The 25,998-nt window shown below is 29.4% G+C and overlaps 1 protein-coding gene across 2 annotated transcripts in view; it reads left to right on the top strand.

The window, feature by feature from the left end:
- Positions 1–25,998, top strand: part of LOC145270078 (organic anion transporter 3-like) — an 84,539-nt gene that overhangs the window by 57,460 nt on the left and 1,081 nt on the right. For both annotated transcript variants that reach the window (XM_080125680.1, XM_080125683.1), the window contains 5 exons: positions 3,400–3,855; positions 6,280–6,414; positions 18,581–18,666; positions 21,321–21,441; positions 24,290–24,362. In XM_080125680.1, coding sequence (XP_079981806.1) covers positions 3,400–3,855; positions 6,280–6,414; positions 18,581–18,666; positions 21,321–21,441; positions 24,290–24,362 — 871 coding nt within the window. The remainder of the gene's footprint in view (positions 1–3,399; positions 3,856–6,279; positions 6,415–18,580; positions 18,667–21,320; positions 21,442–24,289; positions 24,363–25,998) is intronic.

Below are 25,998 nucleotides of genomic sequence, written 5' to 3'. Positions count from 1 at the left end.
TCAAAACCTTTAGCTTACGATTTACCTTTTCCTTTGGTGTTAATGCCTGGGATATGAAAACATATTTTTCACATTCTTGCACCGACTTTTCCCGGCTAAAACCCAAATCTAAAATTTCGCATGGGCTTGAATACCCTATATATTAAGTTTCATGTCCGTAGACCAAAAACTGATAGAGGAGTTTGATAGGTAACATTTTTAAATAAATATATATATGCATACATAAATATATATAGAAAGAGGTTTGTGTTTACTATAAACTTTTTATGCAAATATTACGCAAGTATAAATCATGTAGAATATGTGCATGAATATAATTACACGTAATAGTTTACTAAAGATGATCATCCTACAAAAAAAAAACGAAAAAACTAATAGGGAATTAATTAAAATCAATGTTTTTAAAAAAAATATGCAAATTACCTAGACCTTTTGCAGATGAATGTAATTCCACAACCCATATATAAGAAAATTGTATTTTTTTTTACATAAATAGAAAAAATGGTTTTTAATATGAATATCAATACACACAAAAAATTATAGTAATATACATAGTCTGTTTATTATACAAAAGATTGTGGTTACATATGTGTATACATGTTTCGGTGCAATCCCTATTTAAAGAGACCCACCTCGTTAGATCCAAAAAGGAAACTTGTTTGGTCCGACGAGATGAGTCTTTTTAAATAGGGATACCACTAAAACATGTATGCATATATGTAACCAATAATGTTTATATAATAAACAGACTATATACCTGTTCTGTCCTCCATTGAGCACTCTTTAATTATCACGCAGTTTCGTGGTTCAATTTTAAATTCTGAAAAAACAACATATCGAGGCATATATTCGATTTAAGAATTTATTGCTTGACAAAAGGAATATATAGAAGTGGTTATTTTGATTTCCTTAATCCATGAATTTTCAACAATGACTCATATCATCAGAGGAAATGATGAAATTATTGAAATTAGTTTTATTATCCACAACCACTCAAAAAACTATTTTCAATAATTGTGCTGAAAAGCAAAATAGCGTCCATTCGCAACTGAAAATTTTGCAAACTGCATTTCATTTCCTCTGATGATATGATCATTTTTGAAAATCCATGGATTAAGGAAATTAAAATAACCCTTTCTACAAATTCCTTTTGTCAAGCAATAAATTCTTGAATCGAATATATATCTCTATATGTTGTTTTTTTTTTCAGAATTTAAAATTGAACCACAAAACTTATATATTGCTCTATTCTTAAATATTGAGCTTTTCCTTTTTGGCTATGATCTCCTTGAAAGTATTACTTCAAGTAATATCTATCAGGATTTTTCATCTGAATTCTATTAGTGTCTTATCTCGCTTATATATATATATATATATATATATATATATATATATATATATATATATATATATATATACTAGCAGTATATTAGTGCCCGGCGTTGCTCGGGTGTTTGGAGGTATATGCTGTGCAAAAAAAGCAAAAAAACAAAAAAAATGGTTAATTTTTAAAAACTTTGACCCCTATTATGACCCCTTAAAATTTATAGTTTCGGGCTCAAATTACTTTATTAAGTTAGATCCAGGTTCAAGGAACCTATATCTAAAATTTCAAGTGTCTAGACCCAAAATTGTCGGAGGAGTTTGGTAGAGTTCTTAAAGGTCAAATCGTTGAAATTTGACCCCTTAACAGCCAAATTTCTGGCTGACACCCGTCACATCGATTTCCCCAAATCTCAGTACCCGGTATTTCAAATTTCGAGTCTATAGACTAAAAATTGACAGAGTTATTGCGTAGGGAAATGTACACAGACAGACAGACACACAGACACACAGACAGACAGACAGACACGTTCACTTTTATATATAAACTTCTGCGGACCTGTCTTGCTTGCATCTTGTCATCGGCGATCGGATGATTCTGTCTTTTAAAAAAAGGAGGGCAAGTGAATTTATATATTAACATTTTAACATTTCATAAAATATTATTTATTGGGTTTTTTACATTATATACTTTTTATTATATTAATTTTCGGATTTTTAACATTGTAGTTTTCATAAAATGCTATTTATTAGATTTTTAACATTGTATAATTTAGAAAATACTGTTCCTTAAATTTTTAATATAGTATACTATGTAAAATATTATTTATTAGATATTTAAACATGTATGGCTTATAAAATATTATTTATTTTATTTTTAACATTGTATACGTTTTAAAATATTACTTATTAGAAGTTTAAGATTTTATACACCATGAAATATTATTTATTAGATATTTAAACATTGTATACGTTTTAAAATATTATTTATTCAATAAAAGCATTCATACTTTATCGAATATTATTAAAATCATGGCAATACAAAGAAAAACAGCATCTATACTAATACCAGACGTTTATATTGGTATGGCTGTTTGATGGTTTAAATGTAATTACATTATCTTCTAACGATTTGATAATAAAAATTAGAACAAACTCTGATACTTTCAAGAGATTTTAATTGCAAGATTAGCGTTTTTGAAACCATACTAAAAGCAAAGTTTTTTAAATAGAGAGTGAACGATTGTTTGTTTTTGACCCATTTAGCACTTAGTTGTTTAATTTTTGCATTCAATGAGCAACGTTTCTGACAAGGAAGAAAATATTGCTATTTTCCGGGTCGGTACAGGCATTTTGTCGTGAGTGCATAGCATGTAGAGATTTTGACTCGACTAAAAATATTCATCGTCAGTCGACTATACAATGTTTAAAATCTAATAAATACTATTTTATAAAATAAACAATGTTTAAAATCTAATTAAATATATTTTATGAAATATACCATGTTAGAAATCTAATATATAATATTTTATGAAATATACAATCTAATAAATATTTTTACGAAATATATAATGTTAAAAATCTAATAGCTTATTTTTTTTTAATAATCAATGTTTAAAATCTAATAAATAATATTTTATGAAACATACAATGTCAAAAATCATATAAATAATATTTTATGAAATATACAATGTCAAAAAATCATATAAATAATATTTTATGAAATATACAATGTAAAAAATAATATAAATAATATTTTGTGAAATATACAATGTAAAAAAAATCATATAAATAATATTTTATGAAATATACAATGTAAAAAATCATATAATATTTTATGAAAAATACAATGTAAAAAATCTAATAAATAAAAAATAGAGGAAAACCTCACATTCCGATCTCTGATATCCTAATTTAGTAATTGTCGTACGAAATCACATGCATATACACAGGAAGGCATGCACTCAAATAGCCAAATACACACGCACGCACAACACAAAACACACACACATAATTATTATTAAAATGGACTAAAAAATGATGAAATGGACTAAAAAAAATTTTTTTTCTCCGCAGATTTCTGGAAGAATCTTTACGGTGGCTTTTTGCGAAAAACCGTTTGTCACACGCAAAGAAAATAGTCCGGCGAGCAACCAAAATAAATGGAGTTGATTTCAATGAGATTTGGCAGAAATGTGTAACGAAGTCGAATACTGAACTTGAAATAATATTAGATAAGAACCATCCAACAGAAGCACCATCACCTCCACCACAAACAAAGCAACAACTTGTAGATGAGAACAACGAAAGCAAATTCTTCCTTACCCCACCGCCACCATCACTGTTGACCACCATCGACAATCCTGATGACAAAAAAAACGATCGAATTGCCAGCGAAAATCGGATTTCCACCCATCTTTCTCCTGTGAAAAAAGCATTGATGTGTTTTAAACCTAAAAACACAGACAGTGTCCTTAATCTTCTAACTAATAATATATTAAGATGTATCATGTTGATTCAAATATTTACATGGTAAGTAAACGTTTCTAAACATTTTAATATCTTCTGGTTATAAATAAAAGTTTAATTTATTTTTCTTTTGTATCGTTGATTGTGTTGAATCAAAATAGAAGCAGAATCAAATAGTTTTCGTGAAAATTGAAATCGCTTTTTGACAAATAAATAAACTAATGAAAGGTTGTGTGTAAATTCAAATGCTTAATAAATACACAAAAAATGCCACACAAAAATTCAAACGCTTCATAAATACATAAAAAATGTCACACAAAATTCAAACGCTTCATAACTACACAAAAGTGGCACACTAATAATTCAAGCGCTTTATAAATACATAAAAAATGATACATAAAATCCAAACGCTTCATAAATACACAAAAGATTGACACACAAAAATTCAAACGCTTAATAAATACACAAAAATGCCACACAAAATATCAAACGCTTTTTAAATACATAACAATGCCACACAAAAACTACAGCAGTTCATGAATGCACAAAAATGTCACAAAAATTCAAACGCTTCATAAATATAAAAAATGCGGCGTAAAAAATTCAAACGCTTCAGAAATACAAAAAAAAATGCCACGCAAAAGATTGAAAAAAATTGAATAAATTTTAAGTTAATATGACTTAGACATAAATTTAACAATGTTTAGGCAATCAATGCATTAGAAGCTGACCTACAATTAAACAAATCTAATAGGAAAAACATGTTTCATTTCCCATCGACTATTGTATTAATATATTGGAGTATCTTCGGCGGACCGAAGTTTCCATTTCGGCGTTCAAAATTAAAATGCTTAAATGCGTTTCTGCGCAACTCTGTCCGCGCATACTCTCGCCTGAATTACTAAAAACAAATAATATTTTAGACTAATCCGAGGATTGTTTGAATTTATTCGAAATGGCCTTTCTAGGGTCACATCTATTCATATAAGGCCAGGTTTTTATTCAATAAAACAGTTAAACCGTAATCCAGGATACGTTCTAGAGCAGTATCACCTCGATTCCCCTCTCCGTACCCCTCCCGGATCTTGGGGCTGCTGCTATGTCAAGTCACTCACACACTGTCATAAGCATACGCACACAGACATTAACGAACCCACAGGTACGAAACTCATTTACTTTTTCATTATCGTCTGCTAATCAGACGAATGCAAAAACATATTCATTAGAATATTCCTAATCTATTTCATTGAGCTTTCTTTCTAATATGGAAATAAACGAACATTGGCTCTTATTAATAACTTTTAACGAAATATAATTTGTATATTTAAGTAGTGAAGTTTTTAGTATTATTAAACCCGTGTAATTCAAGGCCCTGAATTTATCGACTCTGACTTTTTCTATATCATGTTGTTTTTCCTGTTGATGTGAAATTCTATTTTAAACATAAATAAAAATACGAGGAGCCTTCAATAAGTTTCCAGACTTTTTTGTACAGGCATTTAAAATTCTCGTAGATTCTTGTAAATATAGTATATGTTATTGCTATATATCTTATGAGATGACTGACCGATTTTTATGATTTCAGGTTCAAACGAACAGCTACAGACGGAATGTGAATATAGCCTACTAAAGCCTGATTGTCATAACTGGTGAATTTCAAAAATGCAACCTGGACATGAGGACACTTTAAAAGAACAATATGCAATAAAATGCTGTTTAAAACCTGAAAAAATACCACAGAAACGTATGGAATGCTTCAGACTGCTTTTGGACCATCTTGCATGAATCGAACATCAGTTTTTGAGTGACATGAGAGAATCAAGGTATGCAAGGAGCCTGTGAGTGATGATAAGAGGTGTAGGAGGAGTAAGGAAGTCAGAATATCAAGTTGATTGGCCAAATAAAGAATTCATCGATAAAGACTGTCGTGTATATATAGAGGCAATAAGTGCACAGTTTGATGTCAGTGTGGGAACTGTACACACAATTATTCACAAGGAATTGAAGATGTAGAAGATTTGCACGAATGCATCGGTACATAATTTCATCCTTTTCACAGACTATTGGACTAAGATGGGCATCAATACAGTCCTTCTGCCTCTCTTTTTAATCAGAATTATTTTTAGAAAGAGATTGGGTACTTAAGGGAAAAACCACAAGAAGGTTGCGAATATCCGCAGTGAAACTGATTTTCGTGGAACGAACTGGATTCGAACTTGGAACATCCAGGTTGTCAGTTCGTGTCGGTAACCACTAGATCACCGTCATCTCCCGACTGTTGCGAAAAAGAAAAGTAATTTGCAAAGGTTCTTAAAGAGGAAAAGAATATTGGAAATCTGGAGACAGTTTTTTAATCAGACTCTAGGGAACACCACCGGTTAGTATCAGTGAGCAATCTTTGATGATAACCAGTGTGAGAACTCCTAGTGAGTACGAATAATAATACCAAGTTTATTTAATGATTTTTTGAAAATGTTTTTCTTTTAGGTTTATTAGTGCCTTAACTTACTACGGCCTCTATTTGACGTCTTCGTCTCTCGCTGGTGACAGATTCTTCAACTTTTTTCTAACAGTATTAATGGAATTTCTATCTTCAATTTTCATATGGAAAGCTTTTGTGTGGTAAGTAGAATAATTTCTTGTGTTTGTTTTTATGCTCCGTTCCAGGTTATAGGTGTGAATATAACTTAATTTCGAAGTGTTCTTGTCAAAAATTAGTATTATTAGTATTATTGTCAAAAATTAGTATTATTAGTATTATTGTAAAAAATAGTATTATTAGTATTATTGTAAAAAATAGTATTATTAGTATTATTGTCAAAAATTAGTATTATTAGTATTATTGTCAAAAATTAGTATTATTAGTATTATTGTCAAAAATTAGTATTATTAGTATTATTGTCAAAAAATAGTATTATTTGTATTATTGTCAAAAATAGTATTATTAGTATTATTGTCAAAAATTAGTATTATTAGTATTATTGTCAAAAATTAGTATTATTAGTATTATTGTAAAAAAATTAGTATTATTAGTATTATTGTAAAAAATTAGTATTATTAGTATTATTGTCAAAAATTAGTATTATTAGTATTATTGTCAAAAAATAGTATTATTTGTATTATTGTCAAAAATAGTATTATTAGTATTATTGTCAAAAATAGTATTATTAGTATTATTGTAAAAAATTAGTATTATTAGTATCATTGTCAAAAATTAGTATTATTAGTATTATTGTCAAAAATTAGTAATATTAGTATTATTGTCAAAAATTAGTATTATTAGTATTATTGTCAAAAAATAGTATTATTTGTATTATTGTCAAAAATAGTATTATTAGTATTATTGTCAAAAATAGTATTATTAGTACTATTGTCAAAAATTAGTATTATTAGTATTATTGTCAAAAATTAGTATTATTAGTATTATTGTCAAAAAATAGTATTATTAGTATTATTGTCAAAAATTAGTATTATTAGTATTATTGTCAAAAATTAGTATTATTAGTATTATTGTCAAAAAATAGTATTATTAGTATTATTGTCAAAAATTAGTATTATTAGTATTATTGTCAAAAATTAGTATTATTAGTATTATTGTCAAAAAATAGTATTATTTGTATTATTGTCAAAAATAGTATTATTAGTATTATTGTCAAAAATTAGTATTATTAGTATTATTGTCAAAAATTAGTATTATTAGTATTATTGTAAAAAAATTAGTATTATTAGTATTATTGTCAAAAATTAGTATTATTAGTACTATTGTCAAAAATTAGTATTATTAATATTATTGTCAAAAAATAGTATTATTTGTATTATTGTCAAAAATTAGTATTATTAGTATTATTGTCAAAAATTAGTATTATTAGTATTATTGTCAAAAATTAGTATTATTAGTATTATTGTCAAAAAATAGTATTATTTGTATTATTGTCAAAAATAGTATTATTAGTATTATTGTCAAAAATAGTATTATTAGTATTATTGTCAAAAATTAGTATTATTAGTATTATTGTCAAAAATTAGTATTATTAGTATTATTGTCAAAAAAAAGTATTATTAGTATTATTGTCAAAAATTAGTATTATTAGTATTATTGTCAAAAATTATAAGTATTCATTTTGTTCTTATCACTATCAAATATAGTGAATAAAATATTTATATATTCAACTTTAAACAGAATAAAACATGTCTTACATGGCTGTATATGTATCCATGTATGTATGTATATATATATATATATATATATATATATATATATATATGTATGTATGTATGTATGTATGCGTTTTAAGCGGAAGCTATAAAAACCCGATTCTATAAAAAACACAACTCGGTACTTACTACCGATTTAAAAAATGCTGCCAAAGAACTACGTAACCACCCTAATATAGTTATACAAAAAGCTTATAAATCCAATATTTTCGTCATTCTCAATAAATCCGATTATGATGAAAAACTTAAAAATATTATTAATGATAATACGAAATTTTAAAAAATTAGTAAGAATCCTACTAATACACTTAAAACGCAAGTCAATAAACTAATTACAGCTAATAATGCACAAATTGGTAATTATCAACTCCCCAAAATAATTGGAGACTATAAACCTGGTTACTTATATGGCACAGTCAAGACACATAAACCTGATTTCCCTCTCCGACCTATTATATCCCAAATTCCGACTCCCATCTATCGCCTAACAAAAACACTAAACGAACTTATCAGCCCATATATTCCTAGTAAATATAGCGTTAAGTCCACACATGAACTAATACAAATATTAAAATCAATGCAACCAGAAAACAAAATAATTTCTTCCCTTGACGTAGAAAGTTTATTTACAAATGTACCTGTAGTAGAAACAATAGATATAATTATCAAGAACATTTATAATAATCCATCACTCCACCCCACTTAAAATTAACAAAAGAGTTTTAAAAAAATTGTTACTAATTTGCACTACAGAAGTACCCTTCTATGACCACAATGGTAACATTTATACTCAAATAGACGGTGTGGCAATGGGATCATTCCTCGGACCAACCCTAAGTGAATTCTACATGGCTGACTTAGAGAACAAAATATTTAAAAACAACAAAAAAAAAAAACAATTTATGTACGCTACGTGGATGACATTCTCATTTTAGCTGAAAATAATGAACAGATACACCAATTACAGCACCTCTTTCAAGAAAATTCAATTTTAAAATTCACAGTAGAGTTAAATAATAACAATAAAATTCCATTTCTTGATGTCCTTATTGATACGTCTAATAACACTTGTAATACATCTGTATATAAAAAAAACAACTAGCATAAACTCTAGCCTCCTGACCTTTAAAAGTGACTGTCCACAAAGGTACAAAATAGCCATAATAAAAAATTTACTAAATCGCGCTAAAATGATATCCTCCACAAAAAAGCATTGCTAATTGAAATAAAAAACATTAAACAAGTACTCATCAATAATCATTTCCCCAATTACATTGTTGATGAACAAATAAAAAAAATGCTACAATCTTCCGATAACCAGAATAATAACGTTAGCCAACACCGCAATGCAAACCCCATTAATATATTTTACCAAAATCAAATGACGCCTAATTTCAGAATCGAAGAAAATGCAATAAAAAATATTATACGAAGATACTTGACGCCTGTTGACAGTAATTTTAAAATTAAATTTATTATCTATTATAGGAAATTTCGAACACAAAACCTTGTGGTTAAAAACAACTCTTCACCGGCGATAAAAACGTTGGAGCAAACCAATGTAGTGTATAAATTTAAATGCTCTATTGGAGAATGTAACTCCAAAAATAATACATACATTGGGCATACAACAACAACGTTGTCCCGGCGAATAACTATGCACCTTAACGACACAAGCGCGATTTACAAACATTTAAAAAAAGAACATAGCTGTCCCCCCTCCAATGTTAGAAAGGTCCTCGTTGACAACACAAAAATTATACAACGGGAAAATAATGTAAAAAAATTAAAGATTCTTGAAGCGTCGTACATTAGAACTCTTCAACCTAATATAAATGACATTGCATTTCAAAAAAGCAGTAACGTTCTGAAATGTCTTGCGTAGTCCGTGTTGGACGGACTTCGTACATGGTGTCTACGAACTTGCTGGTTTTAACACTCGAATTTTTAATCGACTTTTATTCTTAATCGACTTTTATTTTAACTCATCACTGACTATATATATTTTAGTTTTCATTTTTAATCCTCATTTTCGCAATCCTGTATTTTTAACACCTGATGATGATTCGTAGACGAATCGAAAGCGCTCGTAACAGCAACATGTATGGATCCTTTATTAATATTTTTGATTTTGAAACAAAAAGACAATACGAAAAATTGAAAAATTAAAAAAAAGAATTATAACACAAAATGTCTCCGTTGTATTTAATAATATTTGCTTGAATATATATATATATATATATATATATATATATATATATATATATATATATATATATATATTGCTTGCCGTGGATGCGGGTAGGGAACTGTAAATAATAAAATAAGGGTTGAAATATTTGCTATCTACTTAATTATTATCTAATTAAGTGGCCGGTTTTTAAAATGTTTATTAAAAGAAATGTACAAAAGAATAACCGGATGAGAACGTTCGTATGAATATAGAAATTTCATTCATAAAATGTATATGGAAATATAATTTGGCAACATATGTATATGCGTGCATATGCGTATGTAGGTGTAGATATGCGTTTATATATATATATATATATATATATATATATATATATATATATATATATATATATATATATTGTGTACAGAAAGTTGTCTCAACTAACAACTTTCTGTACACAAAATATAAGTACGCTCTTAAAATTTGGATTTTTCTTTTAATTGAGCACTCTGCTGGAATTCTTTTTCCAAAAAAAACTAATCATATATATATATATATATATATATATATATATATATATATATATATATAAAAGTGAAAATGTCTGTGTGTATACACTTCCCTACTAAATAACTCTGTCAATTTTCGGTCTACAAACTCGAGATTAAACATAAAGGGTATTGAGATTTGGGAAAATCTTTTTAATTGGTTTTCGGCAAGAAATTTGGCTGTTAAGCGGTCAAAGTTCAATGATTTGACCTTTGGAAACTCTACAAAACTCCTCCGCCAATTTTGGATCTAAGCACTTGAAAATGTAGATGAAGGTTACTTGGACATGGATCTAACTTTATGATTTGATTTGACCCAAAAACAATAAATGTTGAGGGATCATTATTTGGATCAAAGTTTGAAAGAATTTGAACTCTGCGGTCTCTGCCAAATTACTCAGCTAATTTTTTGGTCTAAACATTTGAAATTTTACATGAAGTGTGTTCAGACATAGGGCAAGCTTTAAAATCATATTTTTGCTGCCAATTTTGCTTCTAAGGGGTCAAAGTTCAAAAGATTTGACCTTTGCGGTCTCTAGCAAACTATTAAGCACATCATGGGTCTAAAGTTGACTTTTGCAGACTCTACCAAACTCCTCCGCCAATTTTGGGTAAAAACACTTGAAATTTTAAATGTAGATTACTTGGACATGGGTCAAACATTTTAATTTGATTTGAGCCCAAGAAAATAAATGTTAAGGGGTACAAAATTGGGGTCAAAGTTTTTTAAAAATTGACGTCTGTGGTCTCTGCCAACTTTTCTCTATAGTAGTTAAGGAAGCCTATTATATTGAAAGGCATTACCGTACATATTCACACGTTTTAATATATACATATGCTCATAAAGTTATGAACAGTACATTATATATATATATATATATATATATATATATATATATATATATATATATATATTATTGTGTGTGTGCATATATATATGTGTATGTGTGTGTTTGTATGTGTGTGTGTGTGTGTGTGTGTGTGTGTGTGTGTGTGTGTGTGTGTGTGTGTGTGTGTGTTTGTATGTGTGTGTGTGTGTGTGTGTATTGAGTAAAAAGATTAAGAATTGTAAATTATGAATCAGTTTCAAAAGGAAAGACAATCAAAATCAACTTGAGTGTACGATCTTTTCGGAAACGATAATCATTTTATTAAAATGGACAATGATTGACAAAGGTTTTTGTTTGAATATAATCTCCTCATCAGCAAAAAAATAGGGGGGGGTGAGAAGTTTAAGACACCAAAATAAAACTAGCAGTTTTGTAGTAAGTAAGGCGACAAGATATAGCAGCATGTCCAAAGATATACTCACTGAACTTAAAACAAGTTTTCTAATGAAACTTAATAATAAGTGAACTTGTCTGTGTGTGTCTGTCTGTGTACATTTCTCTACCAAATTACTCTGTCAATTTTCAGTCTACAAACTCAAAATTTGACATAATGGATATTGAGATTCGGGAAAATCGTTTTAATAGGTTTTCGGACAGAAATTTGGCTGTCAAGGGGTCAAAGTTCAACTATTTGACCTTTGAAAACTCTACCAAACTCCTCCGTCAATTTTGGGTATAAACACTTGAAATTTTAGATGAAAGTTACTTAGACTTGAATCAAACTTTTAACTTGATTTGAGCCCCCCCCCCCCAAAAAAAAAAGTTGTTAAGGGGTCAAAATTGGGGGCAAAGTTTAAAAAATGATCTCTCAGCCTATTTTGGGTCTAAACATTTGAAAGTGTATTCAGACATAGGGCAAGCATTTTAATCGATTTTTGGCCGAAAATTTAGTTACCAAAGGGTCAACGTTCAAAAGATTTTACCTTTGTGGTCTTTAGCAAACTAATTCAGCAAATTATTTGAAATTTTGCATAAAGGGTACTCAGACAGGCAGCAAGCTTTTTAATGAGTTTGGGGGCGAAATTTTGGCTGCAAAGAGGTCACAGTTGAAGAAAGAGTGTACCTTTGCAGATGCTACCAAACTTCTTTGCCAATTTTGGGTCTAATATATATATATATATATATATATATATATATATATATATATATATTTCATGTATATAATTGTATATAATTTTGGGTCTATATATATATATATATATATATATATATATATATATATATATATATATATATATGAGTCTAATATATATATATATATATATATTTGGGTCTAATATATATATATATATATATATATATATTTGGGTCTAATATATATATATATTTATATATATATATATATATATATACATACATATATTGGGTCTAATATATATATATATATATATATATATATATATATATATATATTGGGTCTAATATATATATATTTCATGTATATAATTGTATATAATTTTGGGTCTTTATATATATATATATATATATATATATATATATATATATATATATATATATAAACAGTACATAGGGCCCTAGCAAAGCTGGACTGAACTGCTAATATATAAATATATAAACGAGAAAGCAATTTTTCTTTTTATCCCACTCCATCTGTTTCATTATTTTACATGTCATTTTCACGCTAGTATTGTCCTTTTTTTTCTTAGTTTCTTTAAATATTTACAAGCAAAATTCTTTATGCTTTTTGCTAACTCCTTCCCTCTGACGTGAAGGAAAGTATTTCTTCCAAACTTCGCGAATTAAGGACTTTCAACGCTATTTGTGTTTCCTTCCCGAATAATAAATATGTGTTTAGCTTTCACTAAAGTGCTTCTCAACATACTTTATTAAAACCATGTAGTAATATATATATATATATATATATATATATATATATATATATATATATATATATATATATATATATAGTGAAATCAAAGCTGTGAATTTAAATTTACAAGTAAATTTATTGTCCGACGGAATACTCTAAAAGCAATTTTCCAAAAATCCTTATTCCGCGGAGTTTCAGAGAATGTTATTCAGAGGAAAGAAAGAAATTAGCAAATAATAATTATAGCCGAGCTATAATTTGCTGGTTATGGTATTAAATGAAAGCGCACTTTGTGATAGTTAGTCATAAATTGCCAAAAACAGTGTTCATGTCAGTTTAATATATGAAAATAGAGAGAAAATGGAGAAAGAAACAAATCGAGAGTAGAAGGCCAAAAATGCATGAAGACTCACTCAATGATAAATCCAAAAAGCGAAGGGAATTTTTTAAAAACAAATAGTCAGAAGTTCAAATTCAACGGAACACGCAAGTGAGTTGTATAGTGAAAAACAATCCGATTGGAAAAGTCATTACAAAGCGTGAAACAATCCAATTAGAAAAGAAATTTAATGTAGCTTAAAAGAATATAATTTTTGTATCAAGTAAAGATTAGATACCCTGTAACAGAAGACGAATACTGGCGAACATTTCAAGTTACACCTGTTGTTCGACCTTGACATTGCCGTTGGTTGTTTGTAAACACGTCAAATAGCAGACATGGTCGAATGTTTGCGAGCAAAATTTTTTTAAAAATATATTTACAGAACTTTTTAAGATTTAAAAGAAAAAAATTTTTAATATAAAATATTTACAAATCTTTTAAGGATTAAAAAAAAACTTCTGTAAATATATTTTTTTTTAATCTTGCTCGCGAACATTCGACCATGTCTGCTATGTGACGTGTTTACAAACAACCAACGGCAATGTCAAGGTCGAACAACCGGTGTCACTTGAAATGTTCGCCAGAATTCGTCTTCTGCTACGGAGTATTTCATCTTTACTTGATCCAAATTCTTCTTGCATTTGCCGAAAAAGCCAAAAGAAATCGCAAAGTTGAAATTCAGTCACTTAAACGTAACTGATCTGCTCCCATCGTTAGTAAGGGTGAAATGGTGAGAGCACATGTTATAATTGAAAATTAGGTCAATTCAAGTAAGGACTAAAATGTGTAGGCATTAACCCAGCCAACGGAAGTGATCTAAACAGCAGGAGAGGCATGATGCGATGCGTGCTAAAAACGTTACAAGGTCATACAATCCTAACATTAATAAGGAAAAAAAAACTAAATTTAATCTAAAAGTGATAAAAACATTGCAATATTGATAATGAGAAGAATATCAACAATGGAGACAATAATAATAATAATAATAATAATAATAATAATAATAATAATAATAATAATAATAATAATAATAATAATAATAATAATAAAACTAAGGTAAATATTGTAGCAAAAATTTTAATGAAATGATTAATGAAATGAAATATTAAGATAATGCTGGTATTTATGCTATAAATCCAAATTAAAAATTTGGAGAATCATTGTCATTGAAAAAATTAAAGAAAAATAATAATATGATAATAGTACTATTAAATAAGTAACAGTAACATTGCTGCCAATCGAAGCAGCGGTTATAAAGTTTCTATGTATTTCGGTAATCGAGCATATATATATATATATATATATATATATTGGCAAAAATCAAAAACAAGAAGGAATAACTTCACATTTGTATTTTTTCGGATATCACATTTGTTTTGACATCAACTAGACAATTTTAAATTGTTTTTTAAACATTTTTGTAGTGAACATCTCATCAGATATGCTTGAAAAAAAATGCAAAGTTTGTATGTATCTTGACACATTTTCATTCTGTTATAATTACATCTGGCAGTGAGTACCGCCCCCTCGTGCTTTTAATAAGTGCATCATCGGTCTTGTAATATCTGAACAAATACAAATATGGAGTTATTCCTTCTTCTTGTTATTTGGTTTTTGCCAGTATATATATATATATATATATATATATATATATATATATATATATATATATATATATATATATATATGAACAAATGATTAATAAAACATGCTAAAAGACATCTTGAAAAAGAGTTAAAAACATATTTAATTTTAAAAAGGAAGCACAAGATAAGTGGATAGTCCTTAATCCGCGGAGTTTCGAAGAAATACTCTCCTTCTCATCAGAGGGCAGGAATTAGCAAAATGCGGGATCGGATTTTGCATGTAAAAGTATTTAATGAAACTACAAGTAAGTCACAGGTTTTACTTGGTTAAAAAAAGAGTGAGGTAAGGGGAATAGGAGGTAAAGAAAAATGATAAAAAGATTTCATATGAATGGATAGTCCGGTGAAGGGTAAAAATCCAAGAATGGTAAAATCCAAAACGAACGGATTAAAAATTTCCAATCCAATGGATAAATTCCAAATGGTCCAAAATAATCCAAAAGGCAGAGTTCCTTGGAAAAAATCGCAAATGGAATGAATTCCAAATCATTAAAAGAAAAAGCACTGGAGAGAATATTTAAAACACGTCTGTCAAGGCTGGAGGAATATATATATATATATATATATATATATATATATATATATATATATATATATATATATATATATATGTATGTATATATATATATATGTATGCATATTTATATATATGTGTGTATATATATATGTGTATATATATATATCTATCTCTCTCTCTCTCTCTATATATATATATATATATATATATATATATATATATATATATATATACACGAGGTGCCTTCAATAATTTTCCAGACTGTTTTTATATGAGAATTTTTATTAATAGTACATACATGAAACTCTACTCCCTTTCGAAGAAATCTCCTCTGGCAGCAATACACTTGTTGCACCGTTTCAACAACTCCTGGAAAACCTTATGGAAGTCCTCTTGTGTAAGCATATCAATGACCCTCGTCACGGCATCTTTAATCTCCTCAATTGTCTCATAATGATTGCCCCTAAGGTTTCCCTTAAGCTTATAGAATAACCAAAGATAACTGGGAAGTATGTCTGGACTATAGGAAGGGCGAGGTTTTGATGCCCATCTTGATCAAATAGTCTGTGACAAGAATGGAGTTGTGGACTGGCACATTCGTGCAAACTTTCCGCATTTTCAGTTCCTCGCGAATAATTATGTGCACAGTTTACATACTTACATCAAACTGTGAACTTAGTGTCTCTATAGACACACGAACGTCCTTATCCATGAAATTCTTTATTTGGCCAATCAACTCTGGTGTTCTGACTTCCTTACTTCTTTGACACCTCTCATCATCCTTAACAGACACCCTGCCTACCTTGAATCTTTTATGCCACTCAAAAACTGATGCTCGATTCATGCAAAATGGTCCAAAATTAGTCTGAAGTATTTCATGCGTTTCGTTGGCATCTTTCCAAGTTTTAAACATATCCTGCATATATTGCATATCTTTCTTCTAAATTGTCCTTACGTACAGATTGCATTTTTTAAATTCACCAGTTCTGATAATCAGGTTTAATAGTAGGGTGTATTCCAATTCCTACGGTAGCTTTTCATTTGATCCGTAAATCATTAAAATTGGTCAGTCATCTCGAAAGATGTATAACAATAACATACTGAATGTTCAAAAGTCTACAAAAATTTTAAATACCTGAACAACAAAGTCTGGAACTTTATATATTAATATACATATTTATAAATATATAGAACTTTATATATTAATATACATATTTGCTAATATATATAAAACTTTATATATTAATATACATATTTTCTAATATATATAAAACTTTATATATTAATATACATATTTGCTAATATATATAAAACTTTATATATTAATATACATATTTGCTAATATATATAAAACTTTATATATTAATATACATATTTGCTAATATATATAAAACTTTATATATTAATATGCATATTTGGGAATATATATAACACTTTATATATTAATATAGATATTTGCTAATATATATAAAACTTTATATATTAATATACATAATATATATAACTAGCAAACACATGCTTCCTTCAGTTGAATAATTTTGTAAATATGGAGAATAGTATCATAGTTACTAAGCATTATATTTTGATCTCCAAATGAGGGCGGTAAGGACTGAGAAAATGGTATAATGATGAACAAGCACATACTACACTAAATAGAGTACAGAAGGGGTCTTATCTTGACCACATCCGGGATGATTCTCTTTATTTGCTGCCGAGCAAAAGCACCAGCAGAAAGTCTCGCCAGAATTCGACTATTAGAACTTAAGGTTTAACACTTTTATCTGTTGTGGTACGAGAACAAACAACTCTCATGGATTAAATAAATAATGTTGAAATTCTGTAAAGATTCCCGAGTTCAACAGAAAGATTCCTAGACTTCGACAAGATGTACCTGGAGAAGGCCGAAGGTTATATTGTGAGACTAGCATTCAAGATAAGAACAATAATCGGAAGAATCCAACAGCTCTATGTTGTTTAAATATATATTCAGTTTTAATATTCCTATATACAACATGAAACACAATTGTAGTGGAAGTACTAGCAGGAGAATCGACAGCAGAAGCAACAAGCGTCGCCATGAATTTTTAAGAATTGCGCTGATTGGTGCAAGCATTTGACTTCCTTTATGACTTGTCCAGTAAGAAGCAATCTGTCAAGTGAACTTTGTACACTAAGAGATGATAAAATGGAGTGCCCGCTTCATTTTCCCCTTTTCCTGGCTAGGACAGATGACTGTCAACAAATCCCCGTTCTTAAAAACATTCCCCAAACTTTTGACTTGACCACAACAAATTACACCTCCGGACAGACTAACTCTGAGGTTCAATAAGAAGGTCAAAATATTCCAACAAACTACAACTGACACAAATAATGTAACACAAACACATACCTAAATACGTATATAAAGACGACTTTTTGTTTTGTTTTTGGGGGGTTTATTTGATGGAGGGGGGAATTACATTTAAAACATAAAATGATAAATTTACTTAATTCTTCGTATTTTGTAAATTATTTTGTTTTGTATGCCATTCTTTGAACCTCTATATACACATGATTTAATTTGCTATTCGTTTTAATTCACAGGATTGGCCGAAAAAAAACCTTAGTGATATTCCTTTCAATTGCTGTTGTTTCTCTCCTTACAGCCACAGTCATCAATATTTTATTCGGTAAGTCGGATAGATTCAATTACTCAATGATATAGCGATTAGCTCCTCTCTAAGCCGGTAAATGCTATACATAGATCTCTTTTTATTAATAAAATTTAATTTAAATATGAATTATAGTATAGAAATTATATACGGCACAATCACCGAAGTTAAGCAATGTTGAGCCTGGCTAGTATCAGATGGGTGACTATTTTGGAAGGCGAAGCGCTGTATGTACCGCGAGGTAAAATACCTGATTGAGAAACTGGCGCGGTCTATCCTTCTCTTGTGATGGTGTCACGATAAAAATACCCTTGATAGCCCTCACAAAGCATTAGGTATTCAGCTGCTGACAAGATTTGAATTACACTACAAACTCGTGTAGTGGGTTCAATCTCGGCTACGGTCGCGCTGTATGGATAGATAGAAATTAGAAAGATGTTGGCTGGTTGGTTATTTTACGGCATATCAACCCTTTTCAGGTTATTTAATGCCGAATCCAAAGATTGAAGGAAAAAATTTTAATAGAATATATTTGTTGCTTTCAAGTCGGTTTCTATTTAACCCATAGTTGGGACCCTAACAGGTACTACCACTCCCGGTCAGAGTGGACCTGGGAGCAATGGCAAGTAAAGGGTAGCTCCACACTCCCCAAAAGCTCGCAAGCTGGGGCCTCACCACTGGATATAGTTTTAGGTCATATTCAGGACTAAATTATTTTAAATTAACTAATAAACAAATTTTCTACTTTTAAAAGTTTTCATCAGATTCCGACATTTTTTTTTTTTTTTATAAATAATTTTTGACGTCGACTATATAAAATCCTTCGTTCATAACAGTCCGGGGAGGTGTTGATTTAAATGTATTGTGTCACGCGTTCTCCATTGCTGGTACGAATGAAAAATAATAAATATTGATTTTAAACAATGAAAATAAAATCTATAGAATACTACCACCAACACATACAAGTCTATTTTATGCTTGCGAAAATCTATGCACACATTGCCTGGGTTTTTTATGGTAATTTGAGAATTAAAATACAACACACCGTCTAGCTGAAAACACTATCAATACTTCCCCCCACTCTTTATCTGTGTCAAAATCTAAACGTAGATTCTATGAAAAAAGCTTCTTTCTTAGAACTACACTCTTTAACCCTTATCCTTGAGTGGCCTCTCAGCCTTGATAAGTGGTGATGCCTATGTAAAAAAAAATAGCTAAATAGTTAGAGATTTGAGAAGAATCGGAAACGGCAACTACATCGGAATCGAGAATTTAAAAAAGAATCGGTAATTGGATCGGAATCAGGAATATATATATATATATATATATATATATATATATATATATATATATATATATATATATATAGGATTGAACAAAAACCACCTTGTAATTTGTTTACCACTTTTAAAAATCACCGCAATGTTTCATTCTTTATTTATGGTGATTGCTGTCCTGAATTAATCAGTTAAATGTATTTCTTATTTCAGATAGACACATTAGTAAGAAAATTTTTAACGATAGATCTAGCAGATTTCCATATTGTTGGTGTCAGTACAGCAGGCGCTACTATTACGGATGTGGCTGAGATTGGCCGTACGAAGAGGAATTGTCTCGAAGCTGATGATAAAAAAGAAAGGAAAAATTTTACTGGAAGAAAGACTACTCTGTCTGAAAGAAATCATAGAGTCGTTTAAAGAATTGTGAACAAAGAGCAAAAAAAAAAAAAACAGGAACTAAAAATTCACAATATTTTATTATATAAAAAAAACTTTTCTTATTATCTATATATCTATAAAAGTGAAATTGTCTCTGTGTGTGTGTGCCTGTCCGTGTGTGTACATTTCCCTACCAAATTACTCTGTCAATTTTCAATCTAAAAACTCAACATTTGACATAAGGGGTATTGAGATTTGGTAAAATCTTTTGAATCGGTTTTCGGCCAGAGAGTTGACTGTCAAGTGGTTAAATTCAACGATTTGAGCTTTGAAAACTCTAGCAAATTCCTCCGCTAATTTTGGGTCTAAACACTTGAAATTTTAGATGTAGGTTCTTGGACATGAATCAAGCTTTTTAACTTGATCTGAACCCAAAGCAATAAATGTTAAGGGGTTAAAATTGGTGTCAAAGTTTTTTTAAAAAATTGACCTCTCAGCCAATTTTTGGTCTAAACATTTGAAATTTTACATGTAGTGTATTCAGACATAGGGAAAGCTTTTTAATTGGTTTTTGGCCGAAGATTTGGCTACCAAGTGGTCAAAGTTCAAAAGATTTAACCTTTGCGGTCTCTAGCAAACTATTCACATAATTTTTTACATAATGGGTATTCAGACATGCAGCAAGCTTTTTAATCAATTTTTGGGCGAAAATTTGGCTGCCAAGATGTCAAAGTTGAAAGAGTTGACCTTTGCAGACTCTACCAAACTCCTTCCCCAATTTTGGGTCTAAACACTTGAAATTTTGGATGTGGGTTACCTGGACATGAGTTAAACTTTTTAATGTATATATATATATATATGCACATAAAGTTATGAACAGTACATAGGGCCCGAACAAATCTGGGTTGAATTGCTAGTATTATCAAAAGTAAAGGATAAATTTTATAAAAGTTTTTTTTATATAATAAAAGAAGTAGTAGTAAAATTATTAATAAGAATTATTTTCTACTGCAGATAAGAAAAGCAAATACGCAATTATTTCTACGGTTGCATCAATGGTCGGCATGTTCGGCATTTCCGGTTCATTTAATGGAGCATGGGGATACCTGCCGGAACTCATCCCAACAAAATATCGGTAAGTCATTTTGTAAACGGTCATCTCTGAACGTATAAACCATGTATTTGATAAAGTCAAGGAAGTTAGGGAGATAGTCATTGATATATCTAAAACCTTTGATAAGGTCTAGCATGAAAGGCTTCTCATGAAAATTAAATGATACCATATTTCTGGATAAATATTAAAAATAATCAGTTTCTTCTGTGACAAAAGAAAAATCTAGGTTGTATTCGATGTCCATACGTCTAAACACAATATTTATGCATCAGTTCATCAGAGGCAAACTCTTAGACTTTTATTATTCCTGATATTTATAAACAACTACTTTGATAAAATTGTGTCTGAGATGAGTGTATATATATATATATATATATATATATATATATATATATATATATATATATATATATATAAGTATATCGTTTTATATCGTCATTTTCTTTGTGTAAAGAAATTGAGCTTAGGTATTTGGAAAATGTCAAAACATTGTTAATTCACTGCTCGCATAGCAGCAGTCGAATAGCATAACGGTTAGAAGCTCCGACTACCATGTGAGCGGTCAGGTTTCGATCCTGGCTTCAGGTAATTGCTTGTCTAGCCGTAATGATGAGCTGTGAAACAGCGAAACAGTTCTGTATGTGCATGACTATAATGCTCCCTATCTTGGGTTGAGCATATTGACAAATTACCATTAACGTATGAAGCGATGCTCTTTGTGTAAAAAAATTGAGCTTAGGTATTTGGACAATGTCAAAACATTGTTAATTCACTGCTCGCATAGCAGCAGCCGAATAGTGCAACGGTTAGAAGCTCCGACTATCATTTGGGCGGTCAGATTTTGATCCTAGCTTAAGGTATATATATATATATATATATATATATATATATATATATATATATATATATATATATATATATATATGAAGTAAAAGATGGTCACACACTTTTTGAAGACACTTGAATAAAATTGAAATGAGAAATTTGAAAACTTTGAAGTGTCGAATAAAATGATAAAATCATTTTTTTTTTATTTACTTTTTTTTTTTACTTTTTTTCTTGTAAGTCCAATATTTCGCTAATAAATAGCCTCCATTATAACACCAAAATGAAGAAAAAGAAAAAAAAATTATGGACCGGACTTCCTAACCTGAAGAGGCTATTTATTGGCGAACTATTGGACTTACAAGAAAAAAAAAGTAAATTAAAAAAATGATTTTATCATTTTATCCGACACTTAAAAGTTTTCAAATTTCTCATTTAAATTATATACATATATATATATATATATATATATATATATATATATATATATATATATATATATATATATATTATTTTTCTTTATGAAAATATAACCATATCTTGCTACGATGTGCAAACTGTTTCGATCATTATTGATCTCACCAGGCAAGAAAATTAAAAAGCATAAAGGTTTAAGGGTATTTTTAAATTTTAGTGGAGAAAAATATATTTTGCCATGTTTCTATAGAAATATATTTTCTTATAAGATATACCAATCCTTATTTAAGAAGTTGAATGTAATTATAGAGCAATATAGAGAATAAATGAGAAAAAAACTATATTCCAAAATTCATGATATCTTATAATTTATTCCTTTAATTCAGGGGACTTATACAATTCTTGACAGTATCTGTTTCGTAGCGCAAAATCAATCATTTAATTACTATATCAATCAGTGAATCTATTATGCCCTTAAGTCATCAGAAGAAATAGCAACAATCAATCCGTCAAAAGAAACTGAAGTGTGATTTGACATGATTAAAATCCGAAAATTGGAAGAGAAGCTGCATATACCTTTGATTTCCAATTTTCGGATTTTAATCATGTCAAATCACACTTCAGTTTCTTTTGACGAATTGATTGTTGCTATTTCTTCTGATGAGTTAAGGGCATAATAGATTCACTGATTGATATAATAATTAAATGATTGATTTTGCGCTACGAAACAGATACTGTCAAGAATTGTATAAGTCAACTAAATTACAAGAATAAATTATAAGATGGTCAACATGATGAATTTTGGAATATAGTTTTTTGTCATTTGTTCTCTCTCTCTCTCTCTCTCTCTCTCTCTCTCTCTCTCTCTCTCTCTCTCTCTTAGTTTGGTGCCGTATTTAAAAGTTTATCTTGAAAATTAAAGACTATGCTTTTGAAAATTTTATTTATAACAATAACGACGTAGCTTGATTCCATCTGTCAACAAACTTATAAATGCCTCGCTTGTAAAATTCTTTAGGTTTTGATGTGAAATATCAATCTAATTCATGTTTAATCTCCTTTTGTAATGTTAACCTAAGGTCATCTAAAATGTTTTGCAATCCGATAATCTGAGGGAGCAAGATCGAGAGAATATACAGGATGGGACAAAATTTCACAAAAAATTCTCATAGATCTTTGGTTAGTAGTGCTGTGTGAGGACGAGCATTATCATGATGGAAGATGACTCCCTTTTTAATGATGGTCGTTTTCAGGTTAACATGGGTGAGAATATTACAAAAAAATATGAATGGTGCTTTAATAATCTGAAATAAGAAGTTATAAATTAATCATGATGATATGTTTAAGTAATAATAATAATATTTATAAAATAAATTATACTATTTTCTACCAAACGATTAAAAGTGTTACATCAACTTAATAGTGTTTTGTTGTTTTGTTTTTATGTTTTACTTTTTTTATTGTTTTCGTAGGAGAAAAAAGTGACATTGATACAGTGGTTACGGGCGCGGACTCCTGTATTTGAGTTCAATTTGAGTTATTGAAGCATTTTCAAATGGTTAAACTTGTTAGTACAGAATGCAAAATTCTTAATGTATATTTTTCTATTCTCTATTTCCTTCCTTAGGAATGCTGCTCTTGGCATAGCGTCTTCTGCTGCTCGTATCGGCAGCGCGTTATCACCTTTCTCTGCCTTTCTCGTAAGTATCTCACTTTCTTTATTTTTATACTAGCACGATGCCAGGCGTTGCCCGGTCCTAAAATCCGTTTATATATGATATTTTAATTTTTGCTGATTTCATACTTATTATCATAGAACCAATTGTCTATTGATTATTATATTGTACCCAATATATAGCCGCGATTTCAAAGTTTTGTAAAACATCAGCTAGAATCTAAACTAAAACATTTTGCGCTCCAGTGTTATTTGTTACCATCTGAACTAATAACAAATGAATATCAAAATCATCTATATATTACATTTTTTTTAATCTTATAATAGGCTCGAATCGTTTTTAGTAATAGAATTATTGTGTTTAGGAATATTATTTCAAGTTGATTTATCTAATTTATTTTTAATTTAACTTATTTTGAATTATTTGCTAGAGCCGTCATTAATAAATAAAGCTTACTTCCGTTTTTAAACGGAAGTAAGCTTTATTTATTTAAAAGACATAAAATTTATGACTGCATTTCCAACTTAATTCGGTAGAACGCGGTTCACATACATACATATATGTATGTATGTATGTATGTATGTATGTATGTATGTAAGGACGAATTAACCCTTTTTCGGGGTCAACGGTCAACTAGCACCATGTGTGTTTGTGTGTATGTATGTGTGTGTCGGGTGGAGAGGGCTCCCGTAAGCCGTGGTGAAGGCAACCTTTCTAGGAGAAGCAAATCTCTGATTTAAAAAACCATAAAGCGGGAGACCAGTACCCGCATTAAGTTGGTCTGCAGTTTAACTTGTTGCTGGCTATCTTGCTCTTGATTGTTGCTGGATTTCAATATTTTTAACTGAGAGAGAGATTTAGCTGTCGTACAAAGCTAAGACTCTGTAACATCATCTGTGTATTGATACTCCTTCGGGCATTTGTCTATAAAAATGGTCCTGTGGCGATGGAAAAGTTGGGACGCGTGGAGGTTTGAAATGTTGGGAGCATGTAATAATTGATCTTAATGACCGTCTTCAGTGCCATGCCTGCTTGAGCGTGTGAATTCACCGGTAGGAATAAAAAAAAGTCATTTTGGGGCTCATGGACTTTAAGTGTCTGAGGGAGTGTATTATGTATATATGTATGTATGTATGTATGAGCATTCATATAAAATAGAAATAGATAGCATATTGAGAGTATAGAAGGGTCATTAGTTAGCAAGTTTTAATTAAAACATAAGCAGAAACTGAGAAAACGAAATTTTATAATAAAACATTTTCGTACCAGGGTTAAAAATACAAACATTGCTTTCAATGAGTAAATATTCATTTATGTAAATTCGTGTTTGATATAAAAAAAAAAGTTGAATTAGTAGTCATAAGTCAAAATGTTCCGGGTGTAAATAATATGCGTATGTAAGTAATAAATGTATGTGAGTATTTGACCGCATGGTATTGCATATGCGTGTTGGTTTACTTTGCTCTTGTTAGTGTATGTATAACTCACTGTTTTGTTTCTGTTCCCCTGACTCTTGCTAGTGTGTAAGAATGTGGGCGCGAGATGAAGAGGGCTTGTATGTGAGTCATTGAAGTGCTCTTTGCGACTTGTCTTCTCCTCCGGAGAAAGGGATGGAAGAGAATTAGCATATGTTTTGAGGTTATGTTCGAAGTGCGGTCAT

Source organism: Euprymna scolopes, chromosome 4, assembly GCF_053919585.1.
Source record: "Euprymna scolopes isolate OS-2025 chromosome 4, ASM5391958v1, whole genome shotgun sequence".
NCBI classification, from domain to species: Eukaryota; Metazoa; Mollusca; class Cephalopoda; order Sepiida; family Sepiolidae; genus Euprymna; species Euprymna scolopes.
This window is presented reverse-complemented; position numbering and strand designations above follow the sequence as displayed.